The sequence below is a fragment of the Jaculus jaculus genome, chromosome X, assembly GCF_020740685.1.
Source record: "Jaculus jaculus isolate mJacJac1 chromosome X, mJacJac1.mat.Y.cur, whole genome shotgun sequence".
NCBI lineage: Eukaryota > Metazoa > Chordata > Mammalia > Rodentia > Dipodidae > Jaculus > Jaculus jaculus.
Window position 1 is genome coordinate 50,324,076 of NC_059125.1, and position 13,616 is coordinate 50,337,691.

The window sequence follows — 13,616 nt, forward strand, 5'->3', positions numbered from 1 at the left end:
GTATGGTTGAAGGTTCCTATGCCAACTGGTCATTAGGACTGAGGGCCTGGGCTGTAATGAATTCGAATTTGCAGTCAGGAGAGGTGAGGATGCATGGAGCTTATTAGATCTGAGAAATTCTGAGTTCTGGAGGGCTTCAAGCGGGTGAGAGGGTTTTGCATATGCAACATATGACCTGCCCGTCACAGTTCCCTAGGCATTAGGACTGAGGTTGGGTCTGGGAAGACAGACAGATGAGAGAATAGCGCAACGCTGGTTTACCAACAAACGAGGATTGACAAGTAAATCATTACCCTTTCCCGTAATTGCTAAGGGGACGGGAAATCGAAGCTAAAAATCGCTGCAAGATTTGGTACGGGTAGAAAACACCCACCAACCTTGGCGGGTCCCAGTCTCCACCCCACTCCTGACTTGGTCTCAGCCAACAGCGAAAATGGCACCACGCGCTAGGACAGGGCTGGCGGCCCACGGAGATCTCCTATTGGTGGAGGGCGCCTTCCCCCACCTCTTTATTGGTCAGCTCCATTAGGCGGGGAACCCGCAGGGATGGGCCGGGTTAGGGATGTTAGGGAGCCAGCTTCTGTGCCTGTAGAGTAGGGAGCTCCTGGGAAACGGCGCCGCAATCGCGCAGCTTTAGGTGAGTACCCTCCGCTCGGTAGTGGCACGCGGAGCCCCGCTCCGACCTGCCGGCCCGCTGTAGGCCGGCCTCCTGGAGCCCTCCCCGTGCGCCTGCGCCGCTTCCCTCCCCAGCCCGCAGACCCCTAAGCTGTTGTCCCGACGACCGAAGACTCCCGCTCTCGTTGGGCTGCTGGACTGGGAAGGTTCTAGTTGAGAATGGTAGTCTCTGGGCTTGGCTTCCCTTCTTCCGTATTAGCGCGCCACCTGCTAGCGTTTCCTACTCTTTCCTTGAGGCTGGCGGTGTGGAATGCTACTGCCCGCGACCTCTGACTTTTGGAACGCGGTGCCCCAGGCTATATGTCGCCCTGATTAGTTTTCCTCGCGGTGCCCCGGCTGCGGTTTCCAGGATTCCAGGGTTGGGAATAGCTTTCAAGTGAACGGTGCGAGACATTGGCCCCGGCAATGTTCTTTCCTCCAAACTGCAAGCCCTAAATGGTGAAACCTGGCTTGGTGACAATGATTCTTCCATCAGACTGTGACCTATAAGGGCTGGGACCAGGACTGGTGTGTCCCTCACCAGATTGTGACTCCTGAAGGCTGAGATCAGACTACTGTTTTTGTCACCTGCACCGGACTTAATCAATGAAGAACTGGGCCTTGTTTCTGTGTGTCCCTCTCTAAAGTGTGGAGACCGCCCCCTCTCTACCCCCTCCCCCCTCCCTGTCCCCGTACAAAGAGCAGCAGGAAATAGATTTCAGTTGCTCATAGTGCAGATCGGGATGTCTTTCTCCCACCCTGGAGCCTCTGCTAAGGTGCACAGGAGTCCTTGAAACTTGCCACAGAAAAGAATGTCAGGGTGCGCCACATCGAAGCAAAGCTCATGATTTTATTTATTAAGTAGAAAGGCAAGACGCATTTGAAGAGAGTTCAATGTGGGCATTAGGAGAGGAAAGAGACAAACTCCCAGCAGTAGCTATTTTTGTGAGTTTGGGGCTTTAAAGTTACATTACCTGTAACATTGTTTACTTGCTTTATAGCCTTGGCTCGCATGGAGCTCACTATGTACCCCAGGCTGGCCTGGAACTTGCCATAATCGGTTTGCTTCAACCTCCAGAGGGTTGATTGCAAACATGTGCCGCCATGCCTTGCTGGAACTAAGTTTAAATATTAGGGACAACGGTTTATTTAGTTGTACAATCCACAGAATTCTATCATTAAAGAGGAGAGCTTTAGGTATATTGTTTAGACTTGTAGGTGTAAAGGGCGTGCTACTTGATCATTGTCACAAGGAGGTTGGACTTAAGGTTCATTCACTAGCCAAGATTAACAGTTCTGTTTGGTGCTGTTTCCCAGGAAAGGAAGTACAAGTCTTTTACCTGTAGCCCAATTTATTATGTCAAAATTCCTGAATATCAGCCAGAGGCAGACAGAAATCACAATGAGAAGAGTAAGACTCACTTCTCATGCCCACTCTGTTTCCTAACTAGCGAGCTATCTGCCTGAAGCAAGCTCCATTTCCTGTTACTTCTCCTAGAGGGCTAGAACAGACTTTTCAGTCTTTCTGTAGCCTTTTATTTTAGTCATAATCTTGAAACAGTATATAATTAGATTTTTTTATTTTTACTTTTTAAACTATCTTTAATCCAGCCATACAGGTAGTCTGTCGAGTAGTAAACTCAGTTAATTTACATTTCTGGTAGCAATAAACAATTTAGTTTAGTGATCTCACTGTGCTTTCTATTTGCACAGGTTTTTCTGTTTCTTTTTTCTTCTCTGTTTTCACATGCAGCCACCAGCCCATCAAGACATGACCACCAACGCAGGCCCTTTGCACCCATACTGGCCCCGGCACTTGAAGCTGGACAACTTTGTGCCTAATGACCGCCCCACCTGGCATATCCTGGTTGGACTCTTCTCCATCTCTGGGGTCTTAGTTGCGATCACATGGCTGTTGTCAAGTCGAGCTTCTGTTGTCCCACTGGGTACTTGGCGACGACTGTCCCTGTGCTGGTTTGCAGTGTGTGCGTTCATTCACATGGTGATTGAGGGCTGGTTCTGTCTCTACCACGAGGTACTTCTTGGAGACCAAGCCTTCCTATCCCAGCTCTGTGAGTTCTGAGTTCTTGTATGTGGGAGGGAATTTTCTGGGCCGGGATTGGCTTTTTTATTTATTTATTATTATTTTTGTTTTGTTTTGTTTTGTTTTTCAAAGTAGGGTCTCACTGTAGCCCAGGCTGACCTGGGATTCACTATGGAGTCTCAGGGTAGACTCGAACTCACGGCGATCCTCCTACCTCTGCCTCCCAAGGGCTGGGATTAAAGGCGTGTGCCACCACGCCTGGCTTTTTTTTTTTTTTTTTAAGGTAGGGTCTTGCTCTAGCTCTGGCTGACCTGGAATTCAAAATGTAGTCTCATGGTAGCCTCGAACTCACAGAGATCCTCCTACCTCTGCTTTCTGAGTGTGGGATTAAAGGCATGCACCACCACGTCTGGCTAGGGGTTGGTTTTGATATTTACTCACCTGCTAATTGTTTCATTGATTTTTTTTTCTTCTAATAAATAATTTTACTAGTTTTGCATACATCTGTAAAAAACATTTGCCTTTTCCATTTTTTACACAGCTCATTTTGTTGTTTTTTGTTTGTTTGTTTTTGTTTTTTTTCCTTATTTTTGGTTTTTCGAGGTAGGGTCTCACTCTAGCCCAGGCTGACCTGGAATTCACTATGGAGTCTCAGGGTGGCCTCGAACTCACAACAATCCTCCTACCTCTGCCTCCCAAGTGCTGGGATTAAAGGTATACGCCACCACGCCCGGTTTACACAGCTCATTTTGTAATAGTTGATTCTATAACTTCTGTTGACATTGTGTTTCTTTTTTAATATTTCATATATTTATAGATAAATACCTATTTGAAAGAGAGAAAGACAGATAGAGGGAAAGAGAGAATAGGCATGCTAGGGTCTCTAGCCCCAGCCCTTCATTGATTTTTAAAATTCTGTTAACTGGGCTGGAAAGATAGTTTAGCAGTTAAGGCATTTGCCTGTAAAGCCTTAGGACCTAGGTTCAACTCCCCAAGACCCTCATAAGTGAGATGCACAAGGGGACACATACGTCTGGACTTTGCAGTGGCTAGAAGCCCTGGTGTGTCTATTCTCTGTCTCTTTCTCTATCCTCTCTATCTCAAATAAATAAAAATAAAATATGAAAAAAAACTTTGAAAAAAATTCTTTTAACTTTCTGTTTTTGTTTTTTTGAGATAGGGTTTCGCTGTAGTTCAGGCTGACCTGGAATTCACTATGTAGTCTCAGGGTGGCCTTAAACTTACAATGATCCTCCTACCTCTGCCTCCAGAGTGCTGACATTAAAGGCATGCACCGCCACACCCAGCTTTTGTTAACTTTTTGAGTGTACATGCATTCACATGGGTCAAAAAGCAAACAAGGACTGGAGAGATGGCTTAGCAGTTAAGGAGCTAAGGATCCAGGCTCGATTCTCCAGGTCCCACATTAGCTGCACATGGTGGCACATACATCTGGAGTTCATTTGCAGTGGCTGGAGGCCATGGTGCACCCATTCTCACTCTCCCTCTCTCCTCTCAAATAACAATATAAAAATAAATTTTAAAAAAGCAAACCATTTAAGGAAATATACAGTGAAAATCAGCCTTCTATCCACCAGCTTTCCCCAAACTTTGTTAACTGTTTCTGGGGCTGGGACTATTTCTGGGGCTCAGTGGTACAGTTTGTACTTAGCATGCACAAGGCCCTGAGTTTCATCCTTGACACCAAAAATGGTTTGTTTCTTTCTAGAATTTTGTTTTGTTTTATTTTTGTTTTTTTGTTTTTTGAGGTAGGTTTTCACTCTAGTCCAGGCTGGCCTGGAATTCACTATGTAGTTTCAGGATGGCCTCAAACTCACATCATCCTACCTCTGTCTCCCAAGTACTGGGATTAAAGACTCGTTCTAGAAATTATTTATTCATTTGTAGAAGGGGATAATACCCAAGTATATGCAATACACTTAGAACAGTAGTGAGCAGTAGGTTTTTGGGTTTTTTTTTGTTGTTGTTGTTTTTTATTTATTTATTTTTTTAATTTATTTATTTTTTTTTATTTATTTGAGAGCGACAGACACAGAGAGAAAGACAGATAGAGGGAAAGAGAGAGAATGGGCGTGCCAGGGCTTCCAGCCTCTGTAAACGAACTCCAGACGCGTGCACCCCCTTGTGCATCTGGCTAACGTGGGACCTGGGGAACCGAGCCTCGAACCGGGGTCCTTAGGCTTCACAGGCAAGCGCTTAACTGCTAAGCCATCTCTCCAGCCCAGGTTTTTGTTTTTATTATCATTATTTTTATTTCTCCCTTCTACATAAATGGCACCATTCTATAATACACTTCTGAACTTGGATTTTTCTCCTCAATTTATTTTATTTTATTTTTTTCAATTTTTATTAACATTTTCCATGATTATAAAAAATGATTTTTTGAGCCGGGCGTGGTGGCGCACGCCTTTAAATTATTTATTTATTTATTTATTTGAGAGCGACAGACACAGAGAGAAAGACAGATAGAGGGAGAGAGAGAATGGGCGCGCCAGGGCTTTCAGCCTCTGCAAACGAACTCCAGACGCGTGCGCTCCCTTGTGCATCTGGCTAACATGGGACCTGGGGAACCGAGCCTCGAACCGGAGTCCTTAGGCTTCACAGGCAAGCGCCTAACTGCTAAGCCATTTCTCCAGCCCTGGCGCACGCCTTTAATCCCAGCACTCGGGAGGCAGAGGTAGGAGGATCGCCGTGAGTTCAAGGCCACCCTGAGACTCCATAGTGAATTCCAGGTCAGCCTGGGCTAGAGTGAGACCCTACCTCAAAAAAACAAAAAAAAATGATTTTTTTGGGGGGGTGCTGGCTTAGCGGTTAAGTGCTTGCCTGTGAAGCCTAAGGACCCCGGTTCGAGGCTCTTCCCCAGGACCCACGTTAGCCAGATGCACAAGGGGGCGCACCCATCTGGAGTTCGTTTGCAGTGGCTGGAGGCCCTGGCGCGCCCATTCTCTCTCTCTATCTGCCTCTTTCTCTCTGTGTCGTTCTCAAATAAATAAATAAATAAAATGATTTTTTTTTTTTTGAGGTAGGGTGTCACTCTAGCCAGGTTGACCTGGAACTAACTTGATAGCTCCATGCTGGTCTTATACCTCTGCCTCCTGAGTGCTGGAATTAAAGGCATGTGCCACCACGCCTGGCTGGATTTTTTTTTTTTTTAAATATTTTTTGTTCATTTTTTATTTATTTATTTGAGAGTGACAGACAGAGAGAAAGACAGATAGAGGGAGAGAGAGAATGGGCGCGCCAGGGCTTCCAGCCTCTGCAAACGAACTCCAGACGCGTGCGCCCCCTTGTGCATCTGGCTAACGTGGGACCTGGGGAACCGAGCCTCGAACCGGGGTCCTTAGGCTTCACAGGCAAGCGCTTAACCGCTAAGCCATCTCTCCAGCCCTGGCTGGATTTTTAAAATATATTTTATTTATTTATATGAGAGAGAGAGAGAGGGAAAAAGAACGGGTACACCAGGGGCCTCCAGCCACTGCAAATGAATTCCAGACACTTGTGCATCTGGCTTAGTGGGTCCTGGAGAATCAAACCGGGATCCTTTGGCTTTGTAGGTGAATGCTTTAACTGTTAAGCCATCTCTCCAGCCCTGGATTTAAGTGTGGTCATTCATCATTTCATTTCATTAAGATCTTCAAAATAAGAACCAAGCATGGTGGCACATCTTTAACCCCACCCAGCACTTGGGAGGCAGAGGTAGGAAGATCGTTGTAAATTTGAGGCCACCTTGAGACTACATAGTGAATTGCAGGTCAGCCTGTTTTTAAAAAACAAAACAAAAAAAACAAGATCTTTCAAAATATAAATGTTATAAACTAGTTGACTTGTATATAACTGAAGAGTATTTTCCCCAAATTTTCTGTATTTTTTTTTTTTTTATGTAGGGTCTCACTCTAGCTCAGGCTGACCTGGAATTCACTATGTAGTCCAGGTTGGCCGTGATCCTCTTACCTCTGGCCAGGCGTGGTGGCATATGCCTTTAATCCCAGCATTCAGGAGGCAGAGGTAGTAGGATTGCTCCTGAGTTCAAGGCCATTCTGAGACTACATAGTGAATTCCAGGTCAGCCTGAAAGGAGCAAAACCCCACCTTGAAACACCAAAAAGAAAACAAGGGCCTGGAGAAAGGGCTTAGTGGTTAAGATGCTTGCCTGCAAAGCCTAATCGCCTAGGTTCAATTTTGCAGTACCCACATAAAAGCCAGATGCACAAAGTGGTGTATGCACCCGGAGTTTGTTTATAGCAGCTGAAAGCCCTGCTGGGGCCATGTTCTCTCTCTCTCCTTGGAAATAAATTTTATATATATATATTTAATTTTTTTGTTATTTTTGTTTTTATTTATTTGAGAGAGACATAGAGGGACAGAAAGAGGCAGATAGAGAGAGGGAGAGAGAATGGGCACACCAGGGCCTCCAGCCACTGCAAATGAACGCCAGATGCATGCGCCCCCTTGTGCATCTGGCTAATGTGGGTCCTGGGGAGTCGAGCCTCGAACCGGGGTCCTTAGGCTTCACAGGCAAGCGCTTAACCACTAAGCCATCTCTCCAGCCCAAAATATATTTTTAAAAAGAAAACAATAGCCGGGCATGGTGGCGTACGCCTTTAATCCCAGCACTCAGGAGGCAGAGGTAGGAGGATCTCTGTGAGTTCAAGGCCACCCTGAGACTCCATAGTGAATTCCAGGTCAGCCTGGGCTAAAGTGAGACACTATCTCAAAAAAAAAAAAAAAAAAAGAAAAGAAAAGAAAACAAGCTGGGTGTGGTGGCACACACCTTTAATCCTAGCACTGGGGAGGCAGAGGTAGGAGGATTATGGTGAGTTTGAGGTCACCCTGAGACTACATAGTGAATTCCAGGTCAGCCTGAGCTGGAGTGAGACCCTAACTCGAAACCCCCCCCAAAAAAAAATCAATAAAAGGGCTGGAGAGATGGATTAGTGGTTAAGGAGCTTGCCTGCAAAGCCTAAGGACCCAGGTTTGATTCTCCAGGTCCCATGTAAGCCATATGCACATGGTGGCACATGCATCTGGGGTTTGTTTGCAGTGGCTTAGAGGCCCTGGCGTACCCATCCTCTCTCCCTCTGTCTCTACTAAATAAATAAAATCTTTCAAAAAACAATAATAATAGTAATGATGATACTAATAATTGTGCCATATTGCATCCCACCAGCAGAATAGGAGGGTTTTGGTTCCTCTACATCCTCACCCAGACTTAGTCTGCTCATGTGTTTCCTAAATTTTAGTCATTCTGATACATAATTCATTGAGGTATTTTGTTTTTGTTTTGTTTTTTTGAGGTTGGGTCTCACTCTGGCCCAGGTTGACCTGGAATTCACTATGTAGTCTCAGGTTTCAGGGTAGCCTTATCTCTCAGTGATCCTCCTACCTCTGCCTCCTGAGTGTTGGGATTAAAAGCATGTGCCACCAAGCCTAGCTCATTGAGGTTTTGATTTGCTTTTCCTCAAAGACAAATGAAAATTTGAACACCTTCCATGTATTTATTGGCCATTTGGGAATCCTGCCTATTTTTTTTTAATTTTTATTTATTTATTTGAGAGTGACAGACACAGAGAGAAAGACAGATAGAGGGAGAGAGAGAATGGGCACGCCAGGGCTTCCAGCCTCTGCAAACAAACTCCAGACGCGTGCGCCCCCTTGTGCATCTGGCTAACGTGGGACCTGGGGAACCGAGCCTCGAACCGGGGTCCTTAGGCTTCACAGGCAAGCGCTTAACCGCTAAGCCATCTCTCCAGCCCAATCCTGCCTAGTTTTGTATTTGGTATTTTGTTTTGTTTGTGGGGAGTAGAATGTTGGGGATAGAACCCAAGGCCACACATTTTTCTCTGTTTACTCTTTTATTCACTTATATATTCATCTGCATTCAGTCTCTCCATTGTTTATATCATTCTCCATTTTCTATTTTGTTTTGTTTTGAGACAGGGTCTCATGTAGCCGAGGCTAGCCTCAGTCTCTCGCCACTCTATGTAACAGCCAAGGATGACTTAAACTCTTGATCCTGCTACTTCCACCTCCAAGACTGCTGCGATTAAAGGCACATGCCATCATGCTGGCTCTCCCACTATCCAACTTTGTTGCTCCTGGTTTTGAGGCAGGGTCTCACTCTAGCCCAGGCTTATTGAAACTCACTGTGTAGCCTAGGCTGGCCTCAAACTCATGGTGAATCTCCTACCTCAGCACTGGAATGTTGAGATTATAGGCTTGAGACACTACAACTGGTTTCTACTCTCCCATATTTTATCTATACTTGCCACCATTTTTGCTATCTGTATTTCTTATGTATCAAGAAATTATAGCAGGAAGCTGGGCATGGTAGTGCATGCCTTTAATCCTAGTATGTGGGAGGCAGAGGGAGGAAGATCACTGTGAGTTTGAGGCCATCCTGAGACTACTGAGTGAATTCCAGGTCAGCCTGGCCTCGAGTGAGACCCTACCTCAAAAAAAAAAAAAAAAAAAAGAAAGAAAGAAAGAAAGAAAGAGGGCTGGAGAGATGGCTTAGCAGTTAAGCGCTTGCCTGTGAAGCCTAAGAACCCTGGTTCGAGGCTCGGTTCCCCAGGTCCCACGTCAGCCAGATGCACAAGGGGGCGCACGCGTCTGGAGTTCGTTTGCAGAGGCTGGTAGCCCTGGCGCGCCCATTCTCTCCCTCTATCTGTCTTTCTCTGTGTCTGTCGCTCTCAAATAAATAAATAAAAAATTTAAAAAAAGAAAAAGAAAAGAAAAATTATCCAAACTGCTATACCCCATTGCAGATGAGGAAACTGAGACATGAGGATGTTACTATGATTTTTTTTTTTTTTTTTGGTTTTTCAAGGTAGGGTCTTGCTGTAGTCCATGCTGATCTGGAACTCACTAGGTAGTCTCAGGGTGGCTTTGAATTCATGGTGATCCTCCTACCTTTGCCTCCCAAGTGTTGGGATTAAAGGCACGTACCACCATGCCCGCCTCGTTTGTTTTTTTGAGGTAGGGTCTTACTCTAGCCCAGGCTGACCTGGAATTCACTATGTAGTCTCAGGCTGGTCTCACACTCACAGTGATCCTCCTACCTCTGCCTCCCAAGTGCTGGGATTAAAGGAGTGTGCCACCACGCCCAGCCATGAGGATCTTATGAAGTCTGTCTTTTTACAGGGGCTCTCATAAATGTGAGTTCTTTTTCCTGACTTTATTTTTCATGTATTTCTCTGTTTCCTTCAGGGAAAGAGTATGCCAAGGGAGACAGCCGATACATCATGTGAGTATTTGCTTCTTTCAGCAGAGACCACACGTTGGTTTGGGACAGTCAGCGGGCAATAATGGGATTCTCTGTGAGCAGACCACAGTAATGCCAGTGTCTCCCCCTCCTTTCTCTTGCAGTAATGACACCTTCATCATCTTTATGGAGACTATCACAGCTTGCCTGTGGGGACCACTCAGCCTGTGGGTGGTGATTGCCTTTCTCCGCCAGCAACCTCTCCGCTTTGTCCTACAGCTCGTGGTCTCTGCAGGTGAGAAGGCTTATACTGGGGACTGAAGGTGTTAATGGGAGGCAGTCCACTGACAGGTGCATCTCTGTGGGTGGAATCACTGAATTGCATCAATTCAGGGGCAAGCCAGATTGAATAGAAAGTCCCTGAAGTTCTGAAGAAACGATCCCCCTCCCAGAGCTTGCCTCTCCAGCAGAAAGGGTACATTTCTCTTTCTCCATCACAAAGTCTCCTGTGAAGGTTACATGATCCTCCAAGACCAGATTGTGAGCTCCCTTATTTGAGATCCAGTCTTCATATTTTCTTAAAGGGGTAGTTTTCTTTGGTTGTAGATATCTGAGTTCTCTTCAGTTCTGCAATCCCACGCTGTCACAATTGTATGATTTTAAACTTCCTTCAATTCTGGATCTCTGGGTTCTCCTGAGCTGAAAGATTCTCCAGGCATAGTGGCATACACTTATAATCCCAACACTCACAAGGCTTCAGCAGGATTGTGAGTGGTATACCTGTCTGGGCTACTTAGTAAGACCTCATTTCATAAAAAGAAAGGCCCTGGGGTGATGTCTCAGCAGTTAAAGGCGTTTGCATACTAAGCCTGACAGCCTGGGTTCAATTTCCCATCACCCACCTAAAGCCAAGATACCATAAGTGGTTCAAGCTGGATGTGGTGGCACACATCTTTAATCCCAGCACTCAGGAGGCTGAGGTAGGAAGATTGCCATGAATTTGAGGCCATGCTGAGGTGACAGTGAATTCCAGGTCAGCCTGGGCTACAGCAAGATACTACCTTAAAAACAAAACAAGCCGGGCGTGGTGGCGCATGCCTTTAATCCCAGCACTTGGGAGGCAGAGGTAGGAGGATCACCGTGAGTTCAAGGCCACCCTGAGACTACAGAGTTAATTCCAGGTCAGCCTGGACCAGAGTGAGACCCTACCTCGAAAAACCAAAAAAAAAAAAAAAAAAGTGGTTCAAACATCTGGTATTCACTTGCAATGGCAAGAGACCTTGGCATGTTCATACTCTAACACACATGCATTCATGCATATGAAAAAATATATATATATATATACATATATATATATATTTTTTTTTTTTGGTTTTTCAAGGTAGGGTCTCACACTAGCCCAGGCTGACCTGGAATTGACACTGTGTAGTTTCAGGCTGACCTTGAACTCATAGTGATCCTGATCCTTCTATGTTTGCCTCCAGAGTGGTGGGATTAAAGGTGTGCGCCCCTTCCCCTCACGTCCCCCCATAGATATTTTTTAAAGAAAGCTGGGTGTGGTGGCCATGAGTTCAAGGCCAGGCTGGCCTGCAAAGTTGAGTTCCAGGTAAGTCTTGTCTAGATTGAAACCCTGCCTCAAAAACAAACAAACAAAAAGAAAGAGGGCTGGAAAGATGGCTCAGTGGTTAAGGCACTTGCCTGAAAAGCCTAAGGACCAGGTTCATTTCCCCAGGACCCACATCAGTCAGATGCACAAGGTAGCACAAGCATCTAGAGTTCATTTACAGTGGCCCGAGGCCCTGGTGTTCCCAATATCTCTGTTTCTCTCTCAAATAAATAAATAAAAAATATATATTTTTTTTAATTTTTTTTGTTCATTATTTATTTATTTATTTGAGAGCGACAGACACAGAGAGAAAGACAGATAGAGAGAGAGAGAGAGAGAATGGGCGCGCCAGGGCTTCCAGCCTCTGCAAACGAACTCCAGACGCGTGCGCCCCCTTGTGCCTCTGGCTAACGTGGGACCTGGGGAACCGAGCCTCGAACCGGGGTCCTTAGGCTTCACAGGCAAGCGCTTAACCGCTAAGCCATCTCTCCAGCCCATAAATAAAATATTTTAAAGAAAGAAAATAAAAATTCTCCACACGCTGACTTCTAAACTTTGTACTTTCTTGATAGCTCAGATTTTCAGCTCTGACTTCAGAATTTGAGAGACAGAGTTTGGGATCCTGAGCTTTGAGACTTCAACTGGTGACTTGGGAAGTGCCCTGGAATAAAGAGTCTGGGTGGCTTCCTCTTCCTCACCAAGGCTTCTCCTTCCCCTCCTGCCTCCCACAGGCCAGATATACGGGGATGTGCTGTACTTCCTGACGGAGCACCACAACGGGTTCCAGCATGGGGAGCTGGGTCACCCCATCTATTTCTGGTTTTACTTTGTCTTCATGAATGGCTTATGGCTGGTGCTGCCCGGAGTCCTCGTGTTTGATTCCATAAAGCAGCTCACTCATGCCCAGAGCATGTTGGACACCAAGGTCATGAAGACCAAGAGCAAGAATAACTAAGGAGCAGTGGAGTGGGTTGGAATGCTGCTGATTAGGCACTCTCCGCCGGCCAGAAGAGTCTAATCCTGTTCCCACAGGTTGGAGGGTCAAAGCTAACTGATCTGTCACACTCAGGTTAATGAGTGGGCACATAAAACATCCAGGGACAGGAAAGGTATGGGATATATGGAGCTATTGCCAGGAACCATTGGGGGAAAGATAGAAGAGAAGGCAGGAGGTCTGTGATGGTGGCAGTTTTCAAAAAATAGGAAATAAAATATGTTAACTCTTAACACTGAGAGAAATTCAATTACTAAATCCAAAAATGCCCTGTAACTAACCCCACAGACTCCCTCATCACTCACTCATCCATAGACTTTCACTGTCATCACATATACCACTCAGGTCTGACTATACAAACCCTCAGCACTGACCCCACATGCCTCCATAATTCACCCTATATAGACCCTAGAACTTAGCATACAGACTCCCCCTTCAAGATCACCCCCACATAGTCTCCTTGTGTTAGCTTGGGTTGCTGTAACAAAATGGTACAGACTGAATGGCTCAAACAACAGACATACAAGTCTCAGTCCTGGACCTAGTCCAGGTGTCAGCAATTTTTTTTCTGAGGCCTCCTTCCTTTGCTTGCAGGTCGCTGCATTCCTGTCCTCACATGACCTTTTCTCTGTGTACTCAGGCTCCTGCTGTTTGAATGTGTTCATCTTTCCTCCTGGTATACCAGTCAGATTGGATTAGGTCTACCCTGCCAGCCTCCTTTTAACTTAATCACCCCTTTTTACAGGCTCTGTCTCCCCAGCAGTCACATTCTGAGGTGTGGGGAGTTAACATTTCAGTATATGAACTTAAGGGGGACATAATTCAATCCATAACAGTCTGTCCTCTGATCCCTTTAAATTCATATCTATCTTGTATTATACATATTATATTTATTCCCATCATAGCATCCCCAAACTTTTCACCTGTTCTGGAATTGTTTTTTTTTTTTTGGGGGGGGTGCTGGAGATTGAAAACCAAACCTAGAACCTTACATAAGGACTTTACCATTGATCCACACTCACAACCCCTCATGAACTTTATTTTATTTTATTTATTTATTTTAGTTTTCCGAGGTAGGGCCTCACTCTAGCCCAGGA

At 45.5% G+C, this 13,616-nt stretch overlaps 1 protein-coding gene across 2 annotated transcripts; it reads left to right on the top strand.

The window, feature by feature from the left end:
• The first annotated feature begins 342 nt into the window (after nt 1-342).
• On the top strand, nt 343-12,752 carry LOC101593595 (EBP cholestenol delta-isomerase). Of its 2 annotated transcripts, none has more exons than XM_045140542.1 (5): nt 343-637; nt 2,368-2,726; nt 9,925-9,961; nt 10,084-10,214; nt 12,257-12,752. In XM_045140542.1, exons 2-5 carry the CDS (start codon nt 2,402-2,404, stop codon nt 12,478-12,480), a joined length of 717 nt encoding a protein of 238 aa, XP_044996477.1. In that variant the 5' UTR covers nt 343-637; nt 2,368-2,401; the 3' UTR covers nt 12,481-12,752. The 2 variants fall into 2 exon arrangements, with proteins under 2 accessions (XP_044996477.1, XP_004672883.2); XM_004672826.2 differs by having other exon boundaries at nt 351-637; nt 2,408-2,726.
• Nucleotides 12,753-13,616: the final 864 nt, after the last annotated feature.

Bases quoted from the DNA above. Each gene is read 5' to 3' on its own strand.
- LOC101593595 (XM_045140542.1), top strand. From the start codon at position 2,402: ATGCAGCCACCAGCCCATCAAGACATGACCACCAACGCAGGCCCTTTG. The intron at 9,962-10,083 runs GTGAGTATTTGC...TTTCTCTTGCAG, and splicing joins GGAGACAGCCGATACATCAT to TAATGACACCTTCATCATCT. The intron at 10,215-12,256 runs GTGAGAAGGCTT...TGCCTCCCACAG, and splicing joins ACAGCTCGTGGTCTCTGCAG to GCCAGATATACGGGGATGTG.